The sequence below is a fragment of the Trichophyton benhamiae genome (genome assembly GCF_000151125.1).
Source record: "Trichophyton benhamiae CBS 112371 chromosome Unknown Abenha-G-c-136h12.r1, whole genome shotgun sequence".
Taxonomy (NCBI): Eukaryota; Fungi; Ascomycota; class Eurotiomycetes; order Onygenales; family Arthrodermataceae; genus Trichophyton; species Trichophyton benhamiae.
Window position 1 is genome coordinate 88,180 of NW_003315078.1, and position 17,288 is coordinate 105,467.

Here is a 17,288-nt window from a genome sequence, read left to right on the forward strand (position 1 = left end):
CTGCTTGCTTCGGACGAGGGAGACGAGGGAGGCAGACGGGCGGGTGAGATGGGCGTTGCTGTTGGCCGTTCGAGGTTCGCTGCTGGTGTGCGGGCGATGCAAGGGTTCGGTCGCCATGGCCGAGGCATCAAAAAGTCTGCCGCACGCACTAGCTCGTTAGTTCGTCAAACAACACAACGACGGCACACACACACACGCACGCACGCACGCACAAACACTACTACTACAAAGTACACTGCGGTGCACCCCCGGCCTCGTCGTTGCTAGTGGTGGACCGCCGGCGGCCTTTTCCTGCGCCTCCGAAACCATAATTTCGCAGAAGCAAATATAACCAACTGTCAGAATGGAAAAAGAAACGCCGCAGGCAGGCAAGACGTTGGTGGTGGTGGTGGTGGTGGTGGACGGCGACGACGGTGGAGGGTGATGTCATGCAGCGTGTCTGTCCGTCTGTTCTGCCCTTCAAATGCTGCAGACGGCGTAGCTAAGTATACGGATACATCCATGATATCAAGTGACGAGAAGTTAATGCACGGTAGGCAACGATCCCTGGCCTGTCATGCAGCTTATCTGACGTCTGGACTTGCTAGTTATATAATTACACAGCTGGCCATCACCAGGACGCCGTTGGACGGCGGACTTCCGGCCGGGAAGTTGTACTTATCCGGACATGCTCCCATGAACCTGTGGGGAAAGGACAAGCAGACGACAGGAGAGAGGGACGGTGATGATGAGAAGAGTGTGCATATGGTCATGGGCTGCTTGCATTTTTTTTTGTCTGGTTTAATGCCTAGGTGGTCTTATTCCTCCCTCAGGGGGGGCAAGAAAGAAGAGAAATACCCGTCCACAATCCTGGCACTTCCAACCTTGCATCCGATTCTCTCAGGGCCTGCCTCCCCTCGTCCGGATTAAAACATCGGGAGCGGAAAGGAGAGGGCTTCGAGAAACACGCAACCTAAATCTCCATTTTCGAGGTTGCGGCTAGCCGGAGGAGGAAAATGAACAGAATTAGGAAAATCGATTCAAGGAGACAAGACAGGCAGGTAAGAGTCAGAAAGAGACACAGAAAAAGAAAAAGGAGGGTGAAGATATAAAAGTCAGTAGGAGTTAAATGAAATAGCCGCCAATTTCCTGCCAAAATAAAAAGTAATAATAATAATAATTGGAAAAGCAATGCCCGAACTGTTTTATACACCTACCTCCCCAAGGCTCGGTTGTATATATATATATCCAAATAAAATGCCAATAAGAACGTCAATAGCATCGAAATAACGTCTCTGAAAACGTACACCGAGGACAGCATCCTCATGGGTCAGGGTGTTGCGTAAAGGAATATGAAGAAGAAAAAAAGTAAGAGGACATAATCCATAAATCATTCCGTAACGGTGCCCAGCAGATGTCGAGCAACCAAATAGTTTATGGCGTAAGATCAACACCTGTCCAGCCACCCTTGGGCTCCCGCTAGCGCCACAAAAACGCAGTGATAGCGGATGCTCCTAGGGACCCCGAATAAAAAGCCCCGACATCGTGGCTACTTTTGTTGCGCATATAGCTGTCCCGGCAGGGCGGTAGCCAACCGAGGCTGCGAGTTCAGCTGGGTAAAGGCCACTTCGGCTGCGTCCTCTTTGGCGTTGTTGATGTATTCTCCAGCATAGAAGTAGCGGGCTGAAAAGCTCGATCCCTGGATGCTCACGCTGCTAGACCATGCTGTGCGGCCGCCTGGAAGAAGGAGGAAAAAGAAGAGAGTTAACTTGGGAGTTCGTCTCTTTTTTGTCACCAAACTTTTAGGAAAAAGAGGAGTCTGTTGGGTGACCAGGTCGTGCTATCTTGTATGGAAAACAGGAGGGTCATATACACATATAGACGTGTATATAGGAGAGAAATAAGCGGAAAGAGAAGGCGTTCGAGGCTAGAAGAGAGGGTAAATAGTAAAATAGCTACCTCGGCGGTCCGAGACGAGATTGAAGACGGGAGCTTGGAGTTTCGACTGTCTGCAGTGCTCTGTGTTGGATAACCAAGTTAGATAAAAAAAAAAAGGACGCCTCGAGATATATTCCAGGACAATTGACGCACCACTGAGCTTCTCTTGCCATGACACACGAGCAGTACCACCGTTGGAAGCCATGGTCCTGAGGACAGAGAAAGAAAGGGTTCATATTAGTATCGGCTTATGTCTGGCAACCATGGCTAAACCCCACAAAGCACTCGTAGGACGGGGAGAGGTGATATAACTCACTGTGATGAACGCTATAGCTCAAATCTAAATAATAATGGAAAAAGCAAACAGTCGGAAACGACGAATGTGGTGTTCGTATAAGAATAAACAAATTGTAGTAGAGGTGGGAAAAGGATCTTTTGTTCGAAAAGGGCTGGCTCTTGTCTGGGTCTGTGAGAATCTTCAATTCCGGATGGGCGAATATATAAAGATATTTATATATATATATGTATATGTATATATATATATATCATGGAAACGAAGCTCGCTATAAAGTAACACAGGACAGCAGAGTCACAGGAAACTTGCCAACGAGGAGGAAAAAGGGGGGCATGGAACAATCAAGGATGTCGAGGATCACGACGTTCCTGCAAGCCCGGGGGCCGGGGGAGGGGCGGTTCGTCTTCAAAGCCGTTTGAATGGAGTTGGCATATGCATGGGTGAGGTTTTCTTCTTGAGATTTGTGTCAACCAAGTCAGTAACAAGCTAGGCGGCGGTCCACAGGCTTTGAAAATTCTGCTTTTTTGCTGGCTAGCTCACCATTTTCCGATTTTAGGACATGTCGTATGGATGCAGCAAGGAGAAAAAATAGCAAAAGTCAAAAAGAAAATTGCAGAGAAGGAGGGGTGGGATAGGTATAAATTAAAAACGGTACCCATTGAGAGTTGAGATGAACACGGGGAGATGGGCCGGCCCGCTGCAGCTGGTTGTCCACGAAATCACAGAAAGCACGCCAGCTTTGCCATTCTTAACTAGCCAGGGAATTTGTCTGGGGAACAGTGCCAGGGCGGCATGGTACAAGCGGCCGGCATTGCAGCCAGACCCTGTGGTAGGGCCGGGAAGACTGGAAGTAATTATGAGAGGGCAGGGAGAACAGACCTGAGAAGAGCCATGTCAGTCTGTATGTATGATTTATCGGTGGGCAACCCGGTGGGCCCACAAGCGGCCCCTAAAAGGACGGATTCGCAAGGGAATATCGAACAAGAGAAGGGAAGAGGGACGGAAAAAAAAAAAAAAAAAAAAAAAAGAAGAAGAAGAAGAAGAAGAAGAAGAAGAAGTGGAGGGGTAGAATAGATACTGATAGGTAACTTGAAACTCATAGTGAGCAACAGTCCATGGATTAGCCAGCAACAGGGTAGGAGGTCCTCGAGGGGATGGATGGGGTTGCTAATTAGCCGTCCGCTCCGTGTTAGGTATTCATTCCTATAGACGGCTTGCGTGCCTTCCCCCATTTTCCCCTTTCACATACGCACATACACATGTATCAAGACCATGGACCATGCCATGGCTCATCTGTACCTAGAGAATTTTCCCCTTGGAACGGGTTGAGTTAGTTGGGCAGCGTAGATCACCCACAAGAGGATCCAGCATGTATCTGCCAACTCATCAGCGTGCAAGCGAATAAGGGAAATAGACCCAAAAGAAGAGAGCCGAGCCGAACAGCGAGGGGGGGAGGAAAAAAAGGTGAGGCATCGAAGCCCATCTCCAAAATAACTACCAACTTAAAAATTGGAGTGTGGACTATAATATGCCTGGGAAAGGACCAAACGAGGCGGAGCGGTTGGGTACACTAGAGCAGAGAGGCAAAGATGCTCCGAATGAAGTCAAATGTATCGAGCAAGCAAGCATCTGGTCAAGTACCAGACAGGATGGACAAAAAAGGAAAAATAATAACCATCCCCCATCACTTGCTGACTGACATCTTTAATCTCGGCGCTGCGTCCAGTCAGGCCGAAGAGTGGTAGCTCGCCCTGCGTGAGCACCCAGCATCGAACCCTAGGCCACCGCAGGGAGCCAAATCGTGAGGCGTGAAATGTGGCTGGTCCGTCAGCATCAAGACTGACTAAAATGTGCAATCCAGATCCGGATTGGACTCCTGATGGGAGGGTGGAGCAAGAGGTATGCAGAGAAACCGCAGGGAATATGGGATGGAGGTTCTCACACATCTTGCTCCATCATGCTCAAAAAGAAAAGAAAAGAAAAGAAAAGAAAAAAAGAAGGGAAGAACGCAGTTTTAGGAAAAGAAACGTAGATAGAAAAAAAAAAAAAAAAAAAAGGGAGGAGAGAGATGCACACAAGGCAAGACGGCCAAGGCACGTCAAGGCAAGCGTCCTTTGAGTAAAATGAAGCAAGTCGCTTGCCTGCTGCAGTTCCAGCCAGGCCGACTTGCAGCGAGACGCGGCACCAACGGGGGGAACGAGAGAGATGGAGCCTTTAGGAAGAGACGTTTGCAGGCCAGGGAAGGCTTGAATGCTTTTTGCTGTGCTGATTCGCTGCTCTCTCTTTTCTTTGCACTTCGTCTTGGTTGGGCATTCATGCCTGCAGCCTCAGCACGACAGCTTTTGAATAATTCCACTGACTTAACCGGATCGTAGTCAGCAGAGGAATATCTGCAGTTGGACGGGATTTGGCTGCACCCTTGAGTCATTTCTGTTTTCCTCTTTTGCCCTTTTGGGATGGAAATTTGAGTTGTCCCTTTTGGTCAATGTGATGTTTTGACTGGTCGGGTAAAAATTTCACGAACTCGTTCGTTTTGCTAATTGCATTGCGTCGTGACATCTGAATGGTTTTTGTTTTTATGGCGGATCAAAAAAAAATTCCCCGATGGATTGGACGCCAGGCAAAGATAAGTAGCCAATGTAAAGGCGAGGAGCCGATAGCTTCGATTGAATAATAAATAGATGGTACAGCGCTTGCATGGATGAGCAATGTTCTTTTTTTTTACCCAATTGACATCCAAGTATTTAAATATTCTAGGGGGGACATCCTGGTAAACGATGCACATCACTGCCCGTGAACCAGAGACAAATTGCCAAAAAAAATATAAGGAAAGAAATGAAAAAATCCGAAGGGGAAAGAGGAAGAGGAAAAGGGGACCACAGATAGATCGAAGTCGAAGCGAGAAATGGAACCATGGGTTTCGATGTTCTGATCCAACCCAACCCGAGAAAGTACCATGGCTCCATCCAGGATAATAAGACAATTTTGAGAAGGAGGCGAAGGAAGAAAATGTACAGCAAGGCGAAAGTCGTGATACATCAGTTTTCGAATTATCGTTAGTAAATCTTCGTCAATACGTTGCCCCTTGACTGATCGACTTTAGCATCTCTCTGAGGGAGCCTGCGTTGTTCGATCCGGTTGAGCTCCGTCGGTGAAAAACCTTGTCGATGAACTTCGTCGAAGTGACGGACTCCACGCTTCTCATGAATGAAGAAGCCATGGGTGATGCATGATGGGAAGTTCGCCTCGAGTGCCATCTCCGTTCAATGCAGTCATCTACAAACGCCACGAGACCAGTCGCGACGATTACGCTAGAAGAGAAGATTAAGCGAGAAGCCGTCAGCTAGCAGCTCTGAGGAAGAATGGAGGGTTCTCTGAAGTATACCAGGCTTTACGGTTGGGTGGTTGTACTCACTCAGCAACATCTTTCATCTTTTCGTAAAGGGTTGGGTCGTTAATCCACATCGATGACGACGGAACCCATGCGCCTTTCCTTGCCTCGATGGAGAGCTCTCTAGGGGTCAGCGGCTCAGGAATGATATGTGCGACAGGGTTGGATGTTGCCTGGTGGTAGAGGTGATATGAGACCTCTTTGGATGGACCGTCATTGCGAGTCACCTTTTTCCATTGGTATTTTGCATCCCAGTACTCGAACTCATACCTTCGGGAACCGACAGACCCGCGTCTCTTGAGCTCTACATGTGCATAATTGGAAAACTCCAACTGGATGACATTGGCAGAAGGGGGCCGGTTAGGAGTATATGCCGACCCCGCATACTTCCCACTGCCAATGGGCTCGTCGTCATCCAATCCAGACTTATATCCCGAGTCTGGTCTTCTCAGACCCTTTGAAGGTCTCGTGCCCGCACCTGCATGAGAAAGGAACCCTGAAATTGGATTGCTTATGTGTTTGTGGCCAGACGACCCCGGTCTCGATTTGGGCACCTGTGGTTTTCTCAGGGAATGACAGACTTCCCTTCTTGAATCCCGACAGTATCGACGGAGTGAGAATTTCTTATCATGGAGATCGTACATGCGCAGGTGGAACAGTATCGTTTCATCCTGGCGCCCCGGGGACTCCGCTGCCAGGGTGGTGACCCGCAGGTTCATATTTCCATCCAGGGTGGTATCGTCATGTCTGACCATGAGCCTTCTGGATGAAGGGAACAGGTAGCCGAAACTTGGAGGAGTGGAAGGGACTGCATTCGAGGGGATCACCTCACGCCTTTCCTCGACAACTTCAACTCGAGGTTCGGTCGTGGTTTCATGCACAGAAGCATCGCTCGAGACATATGTGTTAACCGACTCTGCGCTGGTGGAGTTGTTATTTGGAGGCTTAGCGCTGAGATGTTCCCCTGCCGTGCCACCCGGAGCCATTGCTGCTATCATACAAGAGTTTGTGTGTGTGGATGTATACGCGAGATATGACTGAGAACTAGGAGAGCGCCACGCCTGTCCTTGAAACGCCTCACCTCGAAAGCATCATCAGCAGTAAGTATCTAAACGAAGCTTGTCTTGGACCATGGAACTGTAGAGGTGGCCAAAATATCGTCTGTGAGCTGTTGCAACGCCGTCCACAGGGATAGAACAGCCGGAGCTATCAACTAGGCTGGTAACAGATAAAATCCTTAGGAGCGAGCTCGACAACAGAGAACTGAGGACTTTGTAGCCATGTCCTTCTACCGTGACGTCTTTCTTTAGTGAATAATAGGATGTGAATGAGGTAGCAGAGGTGAGGCAAACTCGGGCAGCCTTATGTAGGCATTGGGCCAACGAAGCGCAGGAGCGGTAAGCAATACGGCTGGCGACTAGGACGCAGGCATTCCCATACCCAGTAGAATGCCTATGCCAGCTCTCCCCTTGGTCTAAGGGCGATGGTGGCTAGTAGAATCAGCCCTCGAGGATGCCCGACGTCGTTTGCGTCTTTCGTGGACGTTGGAAGTTCGACGGGTGTTTTGATTGTTCAAGGCCGTCCATCACATGACCGCAGGCGAGCCCTGGGGTTACATAGCCCCTTTTCTCCTTTTGCCCCTATCCTTGTTTATATGAGGAGGTACAGAGCATGGCAGCGCTTTGTAGGGAGCTTCAGATGATGACGGTATCCGGCTGCTGGAGGACTGTGACAAGCTTGACACACGTCCTTGGCTGGGCTTATTCTGCCCTGGACACGACGCAGGCTTAACTAGTTCGTGGCTTGACACATAGGGTAGCATGACGAGCTGGCAGTTTAGCAACCCTATCAAAGTTATATGATAGTTACGGGTTACCGGAAAAGCTTCATTGCTAAGGTGTTAAAGATATACATAGAGAGTAATAATAACTGGGATAATTATTAGTTAACTAGCTATGGGTCCATCCGTAGAATTTGGCTTGGGGTATCAACCTGTCGGGTCTCCCAGTCCGAGTGGATACCAACCCCAGACTTTGTATAGATAGAAGCTGATTATAATGCCAGCCGTTGGCGTCATTGATGTATATATATATAGATAGATAAATATATCGTATTTCCAGCGTATTATATAGTATCAACAAGTATGTAATGCGGCTTATGATCGCAGCAAGGCCCAGAAACCGATAGCAAAATGAATATGAAATACATAAGAAGGAAAATGTATGACGGTCCACCAACTGGATCCTGAGAACCAGCGTAAAAAAGAAAATAAAAACACAATCCTCCGGCATTATTATTGAAGCATTATCACCGAATAATGGACGTGATTGTCGGGTTTGTTACACCACGATGCCGACAACAATGCCGACAGTAAAGATGACGGCGAATGCGGTGCTGAAACGAGCGACAGGAGCAGAGTTGCCAGTTGGTTTGGGAGCGCCAGACCCGGTTGGGGAGGTTGGAGAGGACGACTCGCTGGGGGAACCAGTCTCGCTGGGGAGGCTGGTCTGGGTGGCAGTCTCGTTCACGTTTTTGCTGTTGCACCAAGCCTCGTGGTAAGGGATCTTTTTATCGAAGAGGCAGGATGTGAGGTCCTTAGCGCTCTGCTTATAGGACAGGCAGTACAAAGCGCAGCCGTTATCGTAGGCAACGACGGGAGCGCCGTTGCAGCACATTTTCATGAGGTCGCGGTTATTGTTTTGGTTTGGGACACCGCAAGCGACGTCACTGACTGGGAGGTCATACTGCGTAGGGGTGCCGCAGAGAGCAGTGTTGGACGGCATTGGGCCAGAGGAGGTGGTAGAAGCCATGGCTGGTATATTAACGCGATAAAAAGCGGGAGAATAGCTAGAAATGCTCCGTACAAAGCGAGTGACTGCGCAAGATGAACGATTGTTGCTGATGTTTGCTGGAAAAGCTTTTCGATGGCTTTTAATAACACAAACTCCTGGAGTTGTCTCAGCCTCTCGGGGGGCGCTTATGTAAGTTACGTCTCAGTTGATCAGCATTGACCAAATTTGAATGCTCACCAGGGAGTATCTTAGGCAAATTGATAGTCGATGCCCTGCACTGGGGTCGGCATAACATGGTCAATTCACTCCCCGAAAGTATTCCTCTATATATATCATTTCTTGAAAAGCCAAAGAAGTGGATGTCAGGCGGCGCTTCGCCAAGTTTCTACCTACTATCTATGCTCATGTATCCTGAGGAGGCTCCCCGACCACGCCTGGAAAATAATCATCCCATTGTGGGTCATGCAAATCTGGAGGTGCATGGCTAATCTTTAGTGTCTTTTTCCACTGTTCCTTTTTGTATTCTTGGTAACTGTTTGTTCGGATATTGATGGACCACGTTTCGCATTTGGTCGTAAAATAGCCTCCCCCCTTATGATTCTCTCCCGACGTGTGACATCTATCCACTATCTGTCGGAAATTCTGTCCACACTGGTCGTCGACATCGCCACGGCCACTAACAACAAAATCCCTCGGACAGTCTTTGTAATCTTTTACTCTGCTTATCTGGAACGTGACGTAGGATTTGCACTTCCCCTTGCTGCAGTCTCCGCGGACAATAACTGCGGGAGACGTTCTGTCTTTCCATACCCCAATTTCATCACCAGCAAATTTGTACCGGTCATACTTGCGGCAGAAGAAATTTATGCCAAGAATCAGTTCTTTGCGATCAGCCACACCGTTTCCGTCATTATCGCAAAGGAGACTACCCTTGTCTTGGACGTGTGCGGTAGTGAAGGTTGGAGGAAGGGTCACCGTCACCGTCCGAGATGGTTCCTCCTTGGTGGTAGAAGTAGGTCCAAACCGAGATTTATCCCGCTTTACTTGTGCTGCATGAATGCTATTCGCAATGGATTGGTACTTCTCGTCGGACAGGAGCGTATGAACTGGGTAGTGTTCGCTAATAGTGAGAAATTTCCCCTTATCAACTGTGGTAGACTTGGTGACCGTGGTTTCTTCCACTGAGCAAGCCGTCACGGTCGAACATTTAGTCTTGGTAGTGCTGGAGAATACCGATTCGCTCCGTTTAAACTTATAGATAGATTCCGTGCATCTGGGCGCGGTATCTGGTCTTTCGCAGTCATCAGTGTCCTGTTTGCATTCAGATCCAGTACAGAATCCGTTTTTGCATCCCTTGCCCTGGCATTTAAAGGCCCTGCAGCGGGGACCCTTACAGACAGGTGGACATCCAAGGCAAGGTGGTAAGCAGTCGGCGCCGGTACAGCCAAAGTTCATGCAGTGAGAGTCAATACATTCACCATCGTCATTGCATTCGCCGATGCACCCAGGTGATTTGCATCCCGGTCCCTTGCATCCTGGTAGACAGTTCTCCCCTACACAAGGTATCCTGGCACAGTTTGGGCCGAGGCAAATTCCATCATGACAGTCAGGACCAACGCAATCGAAGTTGCTGCAAAGGTTCCCCGGTTTACAGTTCCCATCTTCGCACTGCGGACCAATACATTTCCGACGATCCATGTCCTTCGGAGGGTCGGGATCATTCGGGTCAATAAAGTCTTTCCCATGGTTAGTGCAGTCTTTGTCTTTGCAGTCACAAAACACCCCTTTGCATTTCTTTCCACAGTCCTTTGCGCATGTAGGGCTAGGGGGCCCACTGGTAAACGACACGGTTGGAAGCTTCCCATTGTCACGGACTGAACTAAGTGGATATGGTTTTGGTGTGAACATTCGAGATCCTGGAGGAGGGGTTGGAAAATTGCCGCCTTTATGGGAAACTTTGCCGCCTGGGAAAGGGATAATGACAATGTCCGTGCTGGAATCGGATTTCTGGTTTGGCGTTGGGTGTGAATTGTGGCCATTTGTAGGAGTATTTGAGGCTTTATCAGACACCCGAGGCGGGACTCCGGTGGTTTGCCGCTCGGAAGCATGGCCTGTATTTGACGGAGTGCTTTGCCTGTCACCCGGAGAGGAGGTTGGGTTATTATGTGGATTTGGGTTAGGTTGGGTGGTATGTCTGCCAAAAGTGTTTTTGGCGGCCTCACTGGATTCTCGAGAGAGCAGATCTTCGGTAGTAGAGGTGTCAGGCCTTCTGCCTGGTGTAGGCCGGCTATCGCCTTGTGTAGGTTGCCCATTATTAGAAAGCTGGACACCGCCCCTGCTAGCTTGACCATCGTTATTAATAGAGTGCTCATTATCTTGAGTTGGTTGACCGCCCCTTTGAGTGGATTGATCACTCCCGTGAGTAAGTTGACCACCCCCTTGGGTTAGTTGACTGCCCCCCCGAGAAGGTTGAGCAGCCCCTTGAGTAAGTTGACCGCTGGCTTGAGTAGGCTGATTACCACCACGAATAGGTTGGCCACTGTGAGGTACCTCGGGTTGTCCAGCTTGATGGCCGCTTCCTGTATTTTGCGGAGGAGCTACAGCTCCTGCGGGCACGCTGTTAGTTATCATAAACGGGGGTGGTAAAATGCTACTGATTACTGCGTATGTTGTTGAGGATATATCTGTTTGAGTAACCGGCCAATGCCACATATCAAGGACAGATGTGGTGAGCGGCGGAATATTGATAGTTGTCGGCTGGATCGTCCTTACGGGCCCAATGGAGCTGGAGATCGCACCACCAGGGAGAGTTATAGCTTGAGCCGTCCACCATAACACTTCCAGGGAGGTTGTGTAAGGGGGGAATGTAATAGTAGTGACCTCATCAAGTGTAAGCCGGGGCATGATGAAGGTACATGGAGGTATACACGCAATTCCAGGCTTGTCGACCTTGTATATCTCGGGGGAGATATAAACATCACCAGAGCCGCTATCACCCCCTTCTAGGTCAGCGCCATCAAGGCTTAATGTGTTCCCATTAAGCTCATCTGGTCGGCTCATGGTGCCCGGGCCTCCAAGATCTAGAGCCCAAGCAAATGTGCCTCCTAGGCACAAGTTATTTGCAAAGGAAGCTTTTTGCTTCAGTGTTCTTGCATCGTCGAAGGAAACCCTATTTCAAGTCTCTTTCAGCAATATTCCACGCCCGTAAGGGAGTTTGAAGGCAGCCTTACCATTGATCACTATCCCAGGTAATCCAATTGACTCCCGCCTCATCGTTGTAAACCAGTTCGGGCGATTTCGATTTGAGAATTCTGTTAATTTCATAATTAGAGAGTGTCCCACTGTTCAGAGTACAACGACCTGGACGAGCTCCGCCGGAATTTTCATCTCCCGTCCTTTTGAATGAACAGCCGGGGCTATTACATCTGGGATCGCCTAGAGTGAAGGAACGTCCGTAAAAGCCGAGTCCCAATAACACCTTTCCCGGAGGAACAGAATTACGCCATAGTAAATCTAGACCGGCGGATATTTCTGCAGCCAATGAGTTAATACGAGCATTAGAAAAAGTTTGACTATAGTGCCTCATAGTCTTACCAGTCAAGTTTGTATGTGGGTTAATAACTTCTTTTGTCCATTCGCTATGGCCATCCCAGGTACCGTGGATGTCATAGCTCATGACATTGAACCAATCAACATACTTGACCATATTCTTGAGATCAAACCCTCTGAGATACCCTATTAAGCGACAGGTAAGTTTGATGAACTATGTATCCCATAACACCCAGAAGATTTAGTTAGGGACAATCTCTACTAACAGTAGGAAGCTGGGATTGCCATGCTGAGGCCATACTTTGTCCCAAAAGCATCTTTCAGCTCTCTTAAAAGCAAGACATAGTTCTTGTAATCCGCCTTAGAGCCGCCTGTACAGAAAGACGTGAGCTACCTTCAAAGCCACAGTAAGGAGTGCGATGAGGATAGAGAAATTACCGCGATCGTCTGCCACAGGATACTCCCAGTCAATATCAAGACCATCAAATCCGTACATTTCCAATGTTTTAATGACTGAGTCAATAAAAGCTTTTCGAGAAGCAGCAGAGCTTGCCATGACGGAAAAAACTTTGCCACCGGCGTCCCATCCTCCAACGGACAGAAAACACTTCAAGGATGGCTTCTTGGTTTTCAAATTGGTAAAAGCACGGTAAAACTCATCAGCGTAATAGCCCGTTGTACCAAGGGTATGGTCCGGATTGATGGTAGCGAATGCATAATTAAGATGCTGTTTTTATATTAGCTATTATTTTGGAAGGAGGGAAAAGAAAATATGGAGAGCTATACCGTCCAGGGTTTGTAGTTTATATGCGAAGGATGGAGAGTATCGCATGGATGCTCATTATTCCAACCTTCAAAGTACCCCACGTAGCGTTGCGTAGCAGAGGCGCCGCCCGCGCACGATCTGAGTCCAGGTCCTATCAGGAACGAAGCTCGGCGTTATTTAATAATAGGTAAGGCTTACGGTGTTTTGACCTTGTCACATCCATTGGCACATCCTTTGCCACAGAACTCCTCGGAGGTACCACAGAACCTGTACCGGTACATATTAGTTTTGTAAGATAATTGAACAGTGAGCGGATGTGTTACTGGAATAAAATCGCACCCCCATTTAGAACAGCATACATTCAATGGACACTTTTCCTGCCCCTTGGGTGCATACTCTAGTAAACCGTTAGCCTGTGTAGAGAAGAGAGTGTAGATAAAAACCACTAGTTGCCTATGTTCTAAGTGAAAAGCTGGTAAAATGATAGAAAACAAGGGGAGCATGAAGCACTCAAGAGATCTTAAATCTTTGATGTTAGTATATGCTGTTGACATAGTACTTACTTCCACATTCTGCCTTTGCATCACAGCCAGATATACATACTTTGGGTCCGCAGAAATCAGGCCCAAATCCACAGCTGCCAAACTTGCTACAGCAGCCGACTTTGCATTTCTTCGAGGCTGAACAGGTGCTATCAGATGCAGGAAATGCATATAAAGTTGTCAGGTTTGAGAGGAATAAAAGGCTTGCAAAGAAGTATATTTTCATGATTCCTAGGAGCTGGGGTGCCCTATGAGGGAGGATGTCATGGGAATATGGATATGGTTCCTTATAGGAATGGGACGAATTAAATTTGCATAAAAGTAAACTAGAGAATCCAAAGGGTAGAATTGGAGTTCATATAGGATTCTGTTTGGGAATACTATATACCGTCCAATTCTTCCTTTCTTTCTTTTACTGCGCAAATCGCACAAATGTCGAGACATAATTGTAAGAAGGATAGCATTCGTACAGCGCATATTTTAGTGACGCAACGCAAAAGTGCACTTGCCAGATAGTGATCGCATATGGGCTGCATGGCAATGGGGCTGCGAAGAAAAGAGTCGGGCATATGGTGAGATTGGGTGTCCACGTCGCAGCGATAGAGCTAGCATTGTAGGTTAAATATTTCAGTCAGTGCTAAAAGAAGGGTATTCGGTATATTTAGAGTATCTCAAGGGCAGTTAACCCATGGACTACATCTATAGTAGTACAAAGTACCCGTCGAGGCAGCCCTGTTGTCCGAAGATGAAAGCCAGTCGCGAATTTCATTTCACTTTCAGACGGGATAGTTTCGAGGTAGAAGTGGCATCTTTAATGCTTGGGCCAACGCAATGATTGTTCCAGGTAACCTCATTTTAGAACCCTCCAATTCAGCCGGCCCGCATCCAGGCGGATTGCTTGTTGATGCCGGTAATGATATGGAAACTTGCAACTTTCCAACCTCAAGTCAGGTAGGGCTGCAGCGACTGGCGGCTAGATCCGCGGATCATTATTTTTCCATAAGTTCTTGGCACAAACGACTTCTTCCATTGGACAGTAGCCGCCATGCCAAGCAACCTATAAATAACGCGTCAAATATCAGAGGCTGGAAAATGACAGGTGGCAGTACCTGGGAACGGCTGTACTCGAGAAGCAGGAGCCATCAATTTTTACTATTCATCCTCGGATCCCCGAAGTCTGGCCGTAGACTATGGTATGGAGATGGAATGGTGGCCTCGACGCCCTGGTTCGCCGACCAGTACCTACCAGGTGGAATCGGTTCAGTACTTCTCCTATATCCTTCCTTGCAAGCCTCATTTACGAATGGAGATCGTCGATTCCTACCCGACCAATAGCCACCATATCAGATAAAGCCATCACTGTCGTGTGCATCTCTGACACCCATATGACTAAACCGCATATACCAGATGGCGATATTCTGTTACACTCCGGGGATCTCACCCAGTCTGGCTCACAAGACGAGCTCCAGCAAGCTCTTGACTGGCTGAATACATTACCACATCAGCACAAGGTTATAGTAGCTGGAAACCATGATTGTTGTCTTGATCACTCATTCAAAGCGAGCAAGACACTCTCGCATTCAGGGGCGCCGCAGAAGTCTATCGATTGGGGAAACATTATTTATCTCCAGAACACTAGCGCTACCCTAGACTGCTGTGGGCGCAATATAAACATCTTTGGGAGCCCTGTCAGTCCCAAACATGGAAATTGGGCTTTTCAGTATCCGCGGAAGGAGAATGTATGGGAGGGCATTATACCTCCAAACACCGATATTCTGCTAACTCACACGCCTCCACACTCGCACCTAGATCTTTCCTTTGGCTGCAAATTCCTCCTTCAGGAACTATGGAGATTAAAACACCGACCAATTCTTCATGTTTTTGGTCATATACATGGGGGCTACGGTCAGCATATGGCATATTTTGACAAGTTCCAATCGATATATGAGAGTATCACCAAAGGAGATGCAAGCATTATCAGCTTGTTGATTTTAATATATGAAGCTATGAAAGTTTTACTCTGGAGAGCTCCAACTTCAGGCATCTGGATGGTGAATGCTTCTATGATAGGGGGCGTTAGAGATGAACTGACAAGAGATGCAACAGTTGTACACATTTAGTTTGATCGGGCTGGATCTATTCCAACATGTGTCAAAGAGCGTGTTATACACCTCATACGACGAGGCGTCTAATCAATACTTGAAAGGGCCCTACAATCCATTGATTCCTTGAAGGGACACATTAATCTGACTACCCGTGTATAATGCAAAGCGTCATCTTACCAGTTCTACTGTCGACTACTACCCTGCATATTCCTTTGTTTTTTTTTTTATTCCTTTGGGCGGAGCCTTACATCCGAGATCTAGGGTCACCTAATACTTAACAATATTATGTGTAACCCTGTAGGTAGGGGCTCAGATATGTCGTCTTGCTCTATTATCCTGTCTAATAATAAAGCAGGGTCTCCCGGTATCGCTGAGCCGTGGGTACTGGACAATCGGCTGGCAAATCTGCAGCCGGGTTGAAGATATATCATCAAGCCATACCCACAATCCGAACGTTATAAACGAGCACATTTTTCAAATTGCTTAACGCCAGGTCGCAAGTCATCTGTGTCGAAGCGGAACCAAGCAGCAGTTGTTGTCGTGGTAGCCCAATTATTCTGCTTAAAGGCGGGAATTTACCTTATGATGTGGACTCCAATACCAGTGTCACACAAATCACAGGGCGCTTTTCTGAGACGTTTTTCAGCGTACTTGAACAAAGACATCATATCTCCAAAAGGATTGGTTAAACTGCCATACTCTCTATCACGTCAAAATAAATATGGCATCAATTAACAAACCAGGCGTTTCAAGAAAGCGATGTGGGTTTTTATTGAGCCCCTGGATTTGAGAGAGGCTCTGTTCCACCAGATATATCCCTGTATTTCAAAGATATATCGAATTCCGTCTGATGGAGCCAAGGCGTCGAAGATGTGCGACTCACCTGGCGCTGTGGATTAGTCCTTGAAGCTCAAGCAATTTACCCCTGTTCCCCAAGACACAACCACAGCAAAGCAAGCCCTTCTACATGGCGTTCGGGACACTGCAAGAAGCCAATGCCTTATGCAACGAACGTCGTCAGCGTAACGCATTTGCTTCTGGAAATCAAGTTACTTTTAAGAAAATAACCTTAACACCTTACATAGTATACCCTGAGATTCAAACTTCTTCTTTTATCAATCCAGGGGTCACGTCTACTGAATCTAGTACCATAGCTGGAGTCAACACAGCTGTGACACAGGTAGCCTCGATAACCACACGCTTATATCGAGGTAATGATAAAGCATTTTTATCTGGTCGCGCTTCGGCCACAGCCAGCATGTCAGCGAAAGGGACTGTACCTATGTCTTTAACGGATTTATCAATGCCATACCACTCTTTCCTCAATACCCCGGGATCAAAGAGTGAAACAAAACGGGACTCTTTGTGTCTACCATGCTTTTATAAATAGTTACTTTTGCCGCGGCCAGCCAACGGGATACAGCTCAGGTTGTTACATCCACGACTCGTTCGATTATTTTTGAACAGCTTTTCCAAGCGGTTCTTGCAGAATACGATGGGAGGGTCCTACTCACCATCTAGTCTTACCTTAAGGCGCCTTATCTCCTTTGCCCTGTGGCTATCTGTACTATACCTCTGCCATGCAGCGTCAGCACTCAAGATACGGCCTCATCCTGGGTCCAATTCAACACGCCTAGCTCATCCAATATCAAGAATTACAAACCTGTACCAGTGTCGGGGAAACGAAGATAAAGTCCACCATGCTCTCCTTGGAATCACACTCGGGGTACGCCAAGCAAGCAATCTTCTATGTTGATGTCAACAGTTCAATGCATAGCGGCAAGGGATTAACCTGTACGAATAGCTCAGCAAAGCCCGTTTGCGATTGCTAAGGCTACAGAGAGTCTTAGAAAGAAACCCAGTCAGCGAAACCAGCCTGAGCGGCATAGATCGCTCAACATTATACACCTTTGAGAGTCTCTATGGGACCT

General features: G+C 47.7%; 5 protein-coding genes across 5 annotated transcripts; 2 read left to right on the forward strand and 3 right to left on the reverse strand.

Moving 5' to 3' along the window:
* Window positions 1–48: 48 nt before the first annotated feature.
* On the forward strand, window positions 49–909 carry ARB_03574 (uncharacterized protein; the record flags this gene model as incomplete). Its single annotated transcript, XM_003010176.1, has 2 exons — window positions 49–159; window positions 268–909. 2 exons carry the CDS (start codon window positions 49–51, stop codon window positions 907–909), a joined length of 753 nt encoding a protein of 250 aa, XP_003010222.1.
* A 4,714-nt stretch (window positions 910–5,623) lies between these two features.
* Window positions 5,624–6,589, reverse strand: ARB_03575 (uncharacterized protein; the record flags this gene model as incomplete). The annotated part of the gene is made up of 1 exon (XM_003010177.1): window positions 5,624–6,589. One exon carries the CDS (start codon window positions 6,587–6,589, stop codon window positions 5,624–5,626), a length of 966 nt encoding a protein of 321 aa, XP_003010223.1.
* A 1,353-nt stretch (window positions 6,590–7,942) lies between these two features.
* Window positions 7,943–8,413, reverse strand: ARB_03576 (uncharacterized protein; the record flags this gene model as incomplete). Its single annotated transcript, XM_003010178.1, has 1 exon — window positions 7,943–8,413. The coding sequence occupies one exon, from the start codon at window positions 8,411–8,413 to the stop codon at window positions 7,943–7,945; it is 471 nt and encodes a 156-aa protein (XP_003010224.1).
* A 384-nt stretch (window positions 8,414–8,797) lies between these two features.
* On the reverse strand, window positions 8,798–12,500 carry ARB_03577 (class V chitinase, putative; the record flags this gene model as incomplete). Its single annotated transcript, XM_003010179.1, has 4 exons — window positions 8,798–11,564; window positions 11,626–12,130; window positions 12,211–12,315; window positions 12,383–12,500. The coding sequence occupies 4 exons, from the start codon at window positions 12,498–12,500 to the stop codon at window positions 8,798–8,800; spliced, it is 3,495 nt and encodes a 1,164-aa protein (XP_003010225.1).
* A 1,942-nt stretch (window positions 12,501–14,442) lies between these two features.
* On the forward strand, window positions 14,443–15,372 carry ARB_03578 (phosphoric ester hydrolase, putative; the record flags this gene model as incomplete). The annotated part of the gene is made up of 1 exon (XM_003010180.1): window positions 14,443–15,372. The coding sequence occupies one exon, from the start codon at window positions 14,443–14,445 to the stop codon at window positions 15,370–15,372; it is 930 nt and encodes a 309-aa protein (XP_003010226.1).
* Window positions 15,373–17,288: the final 1,916 nt, after the last annotated feature.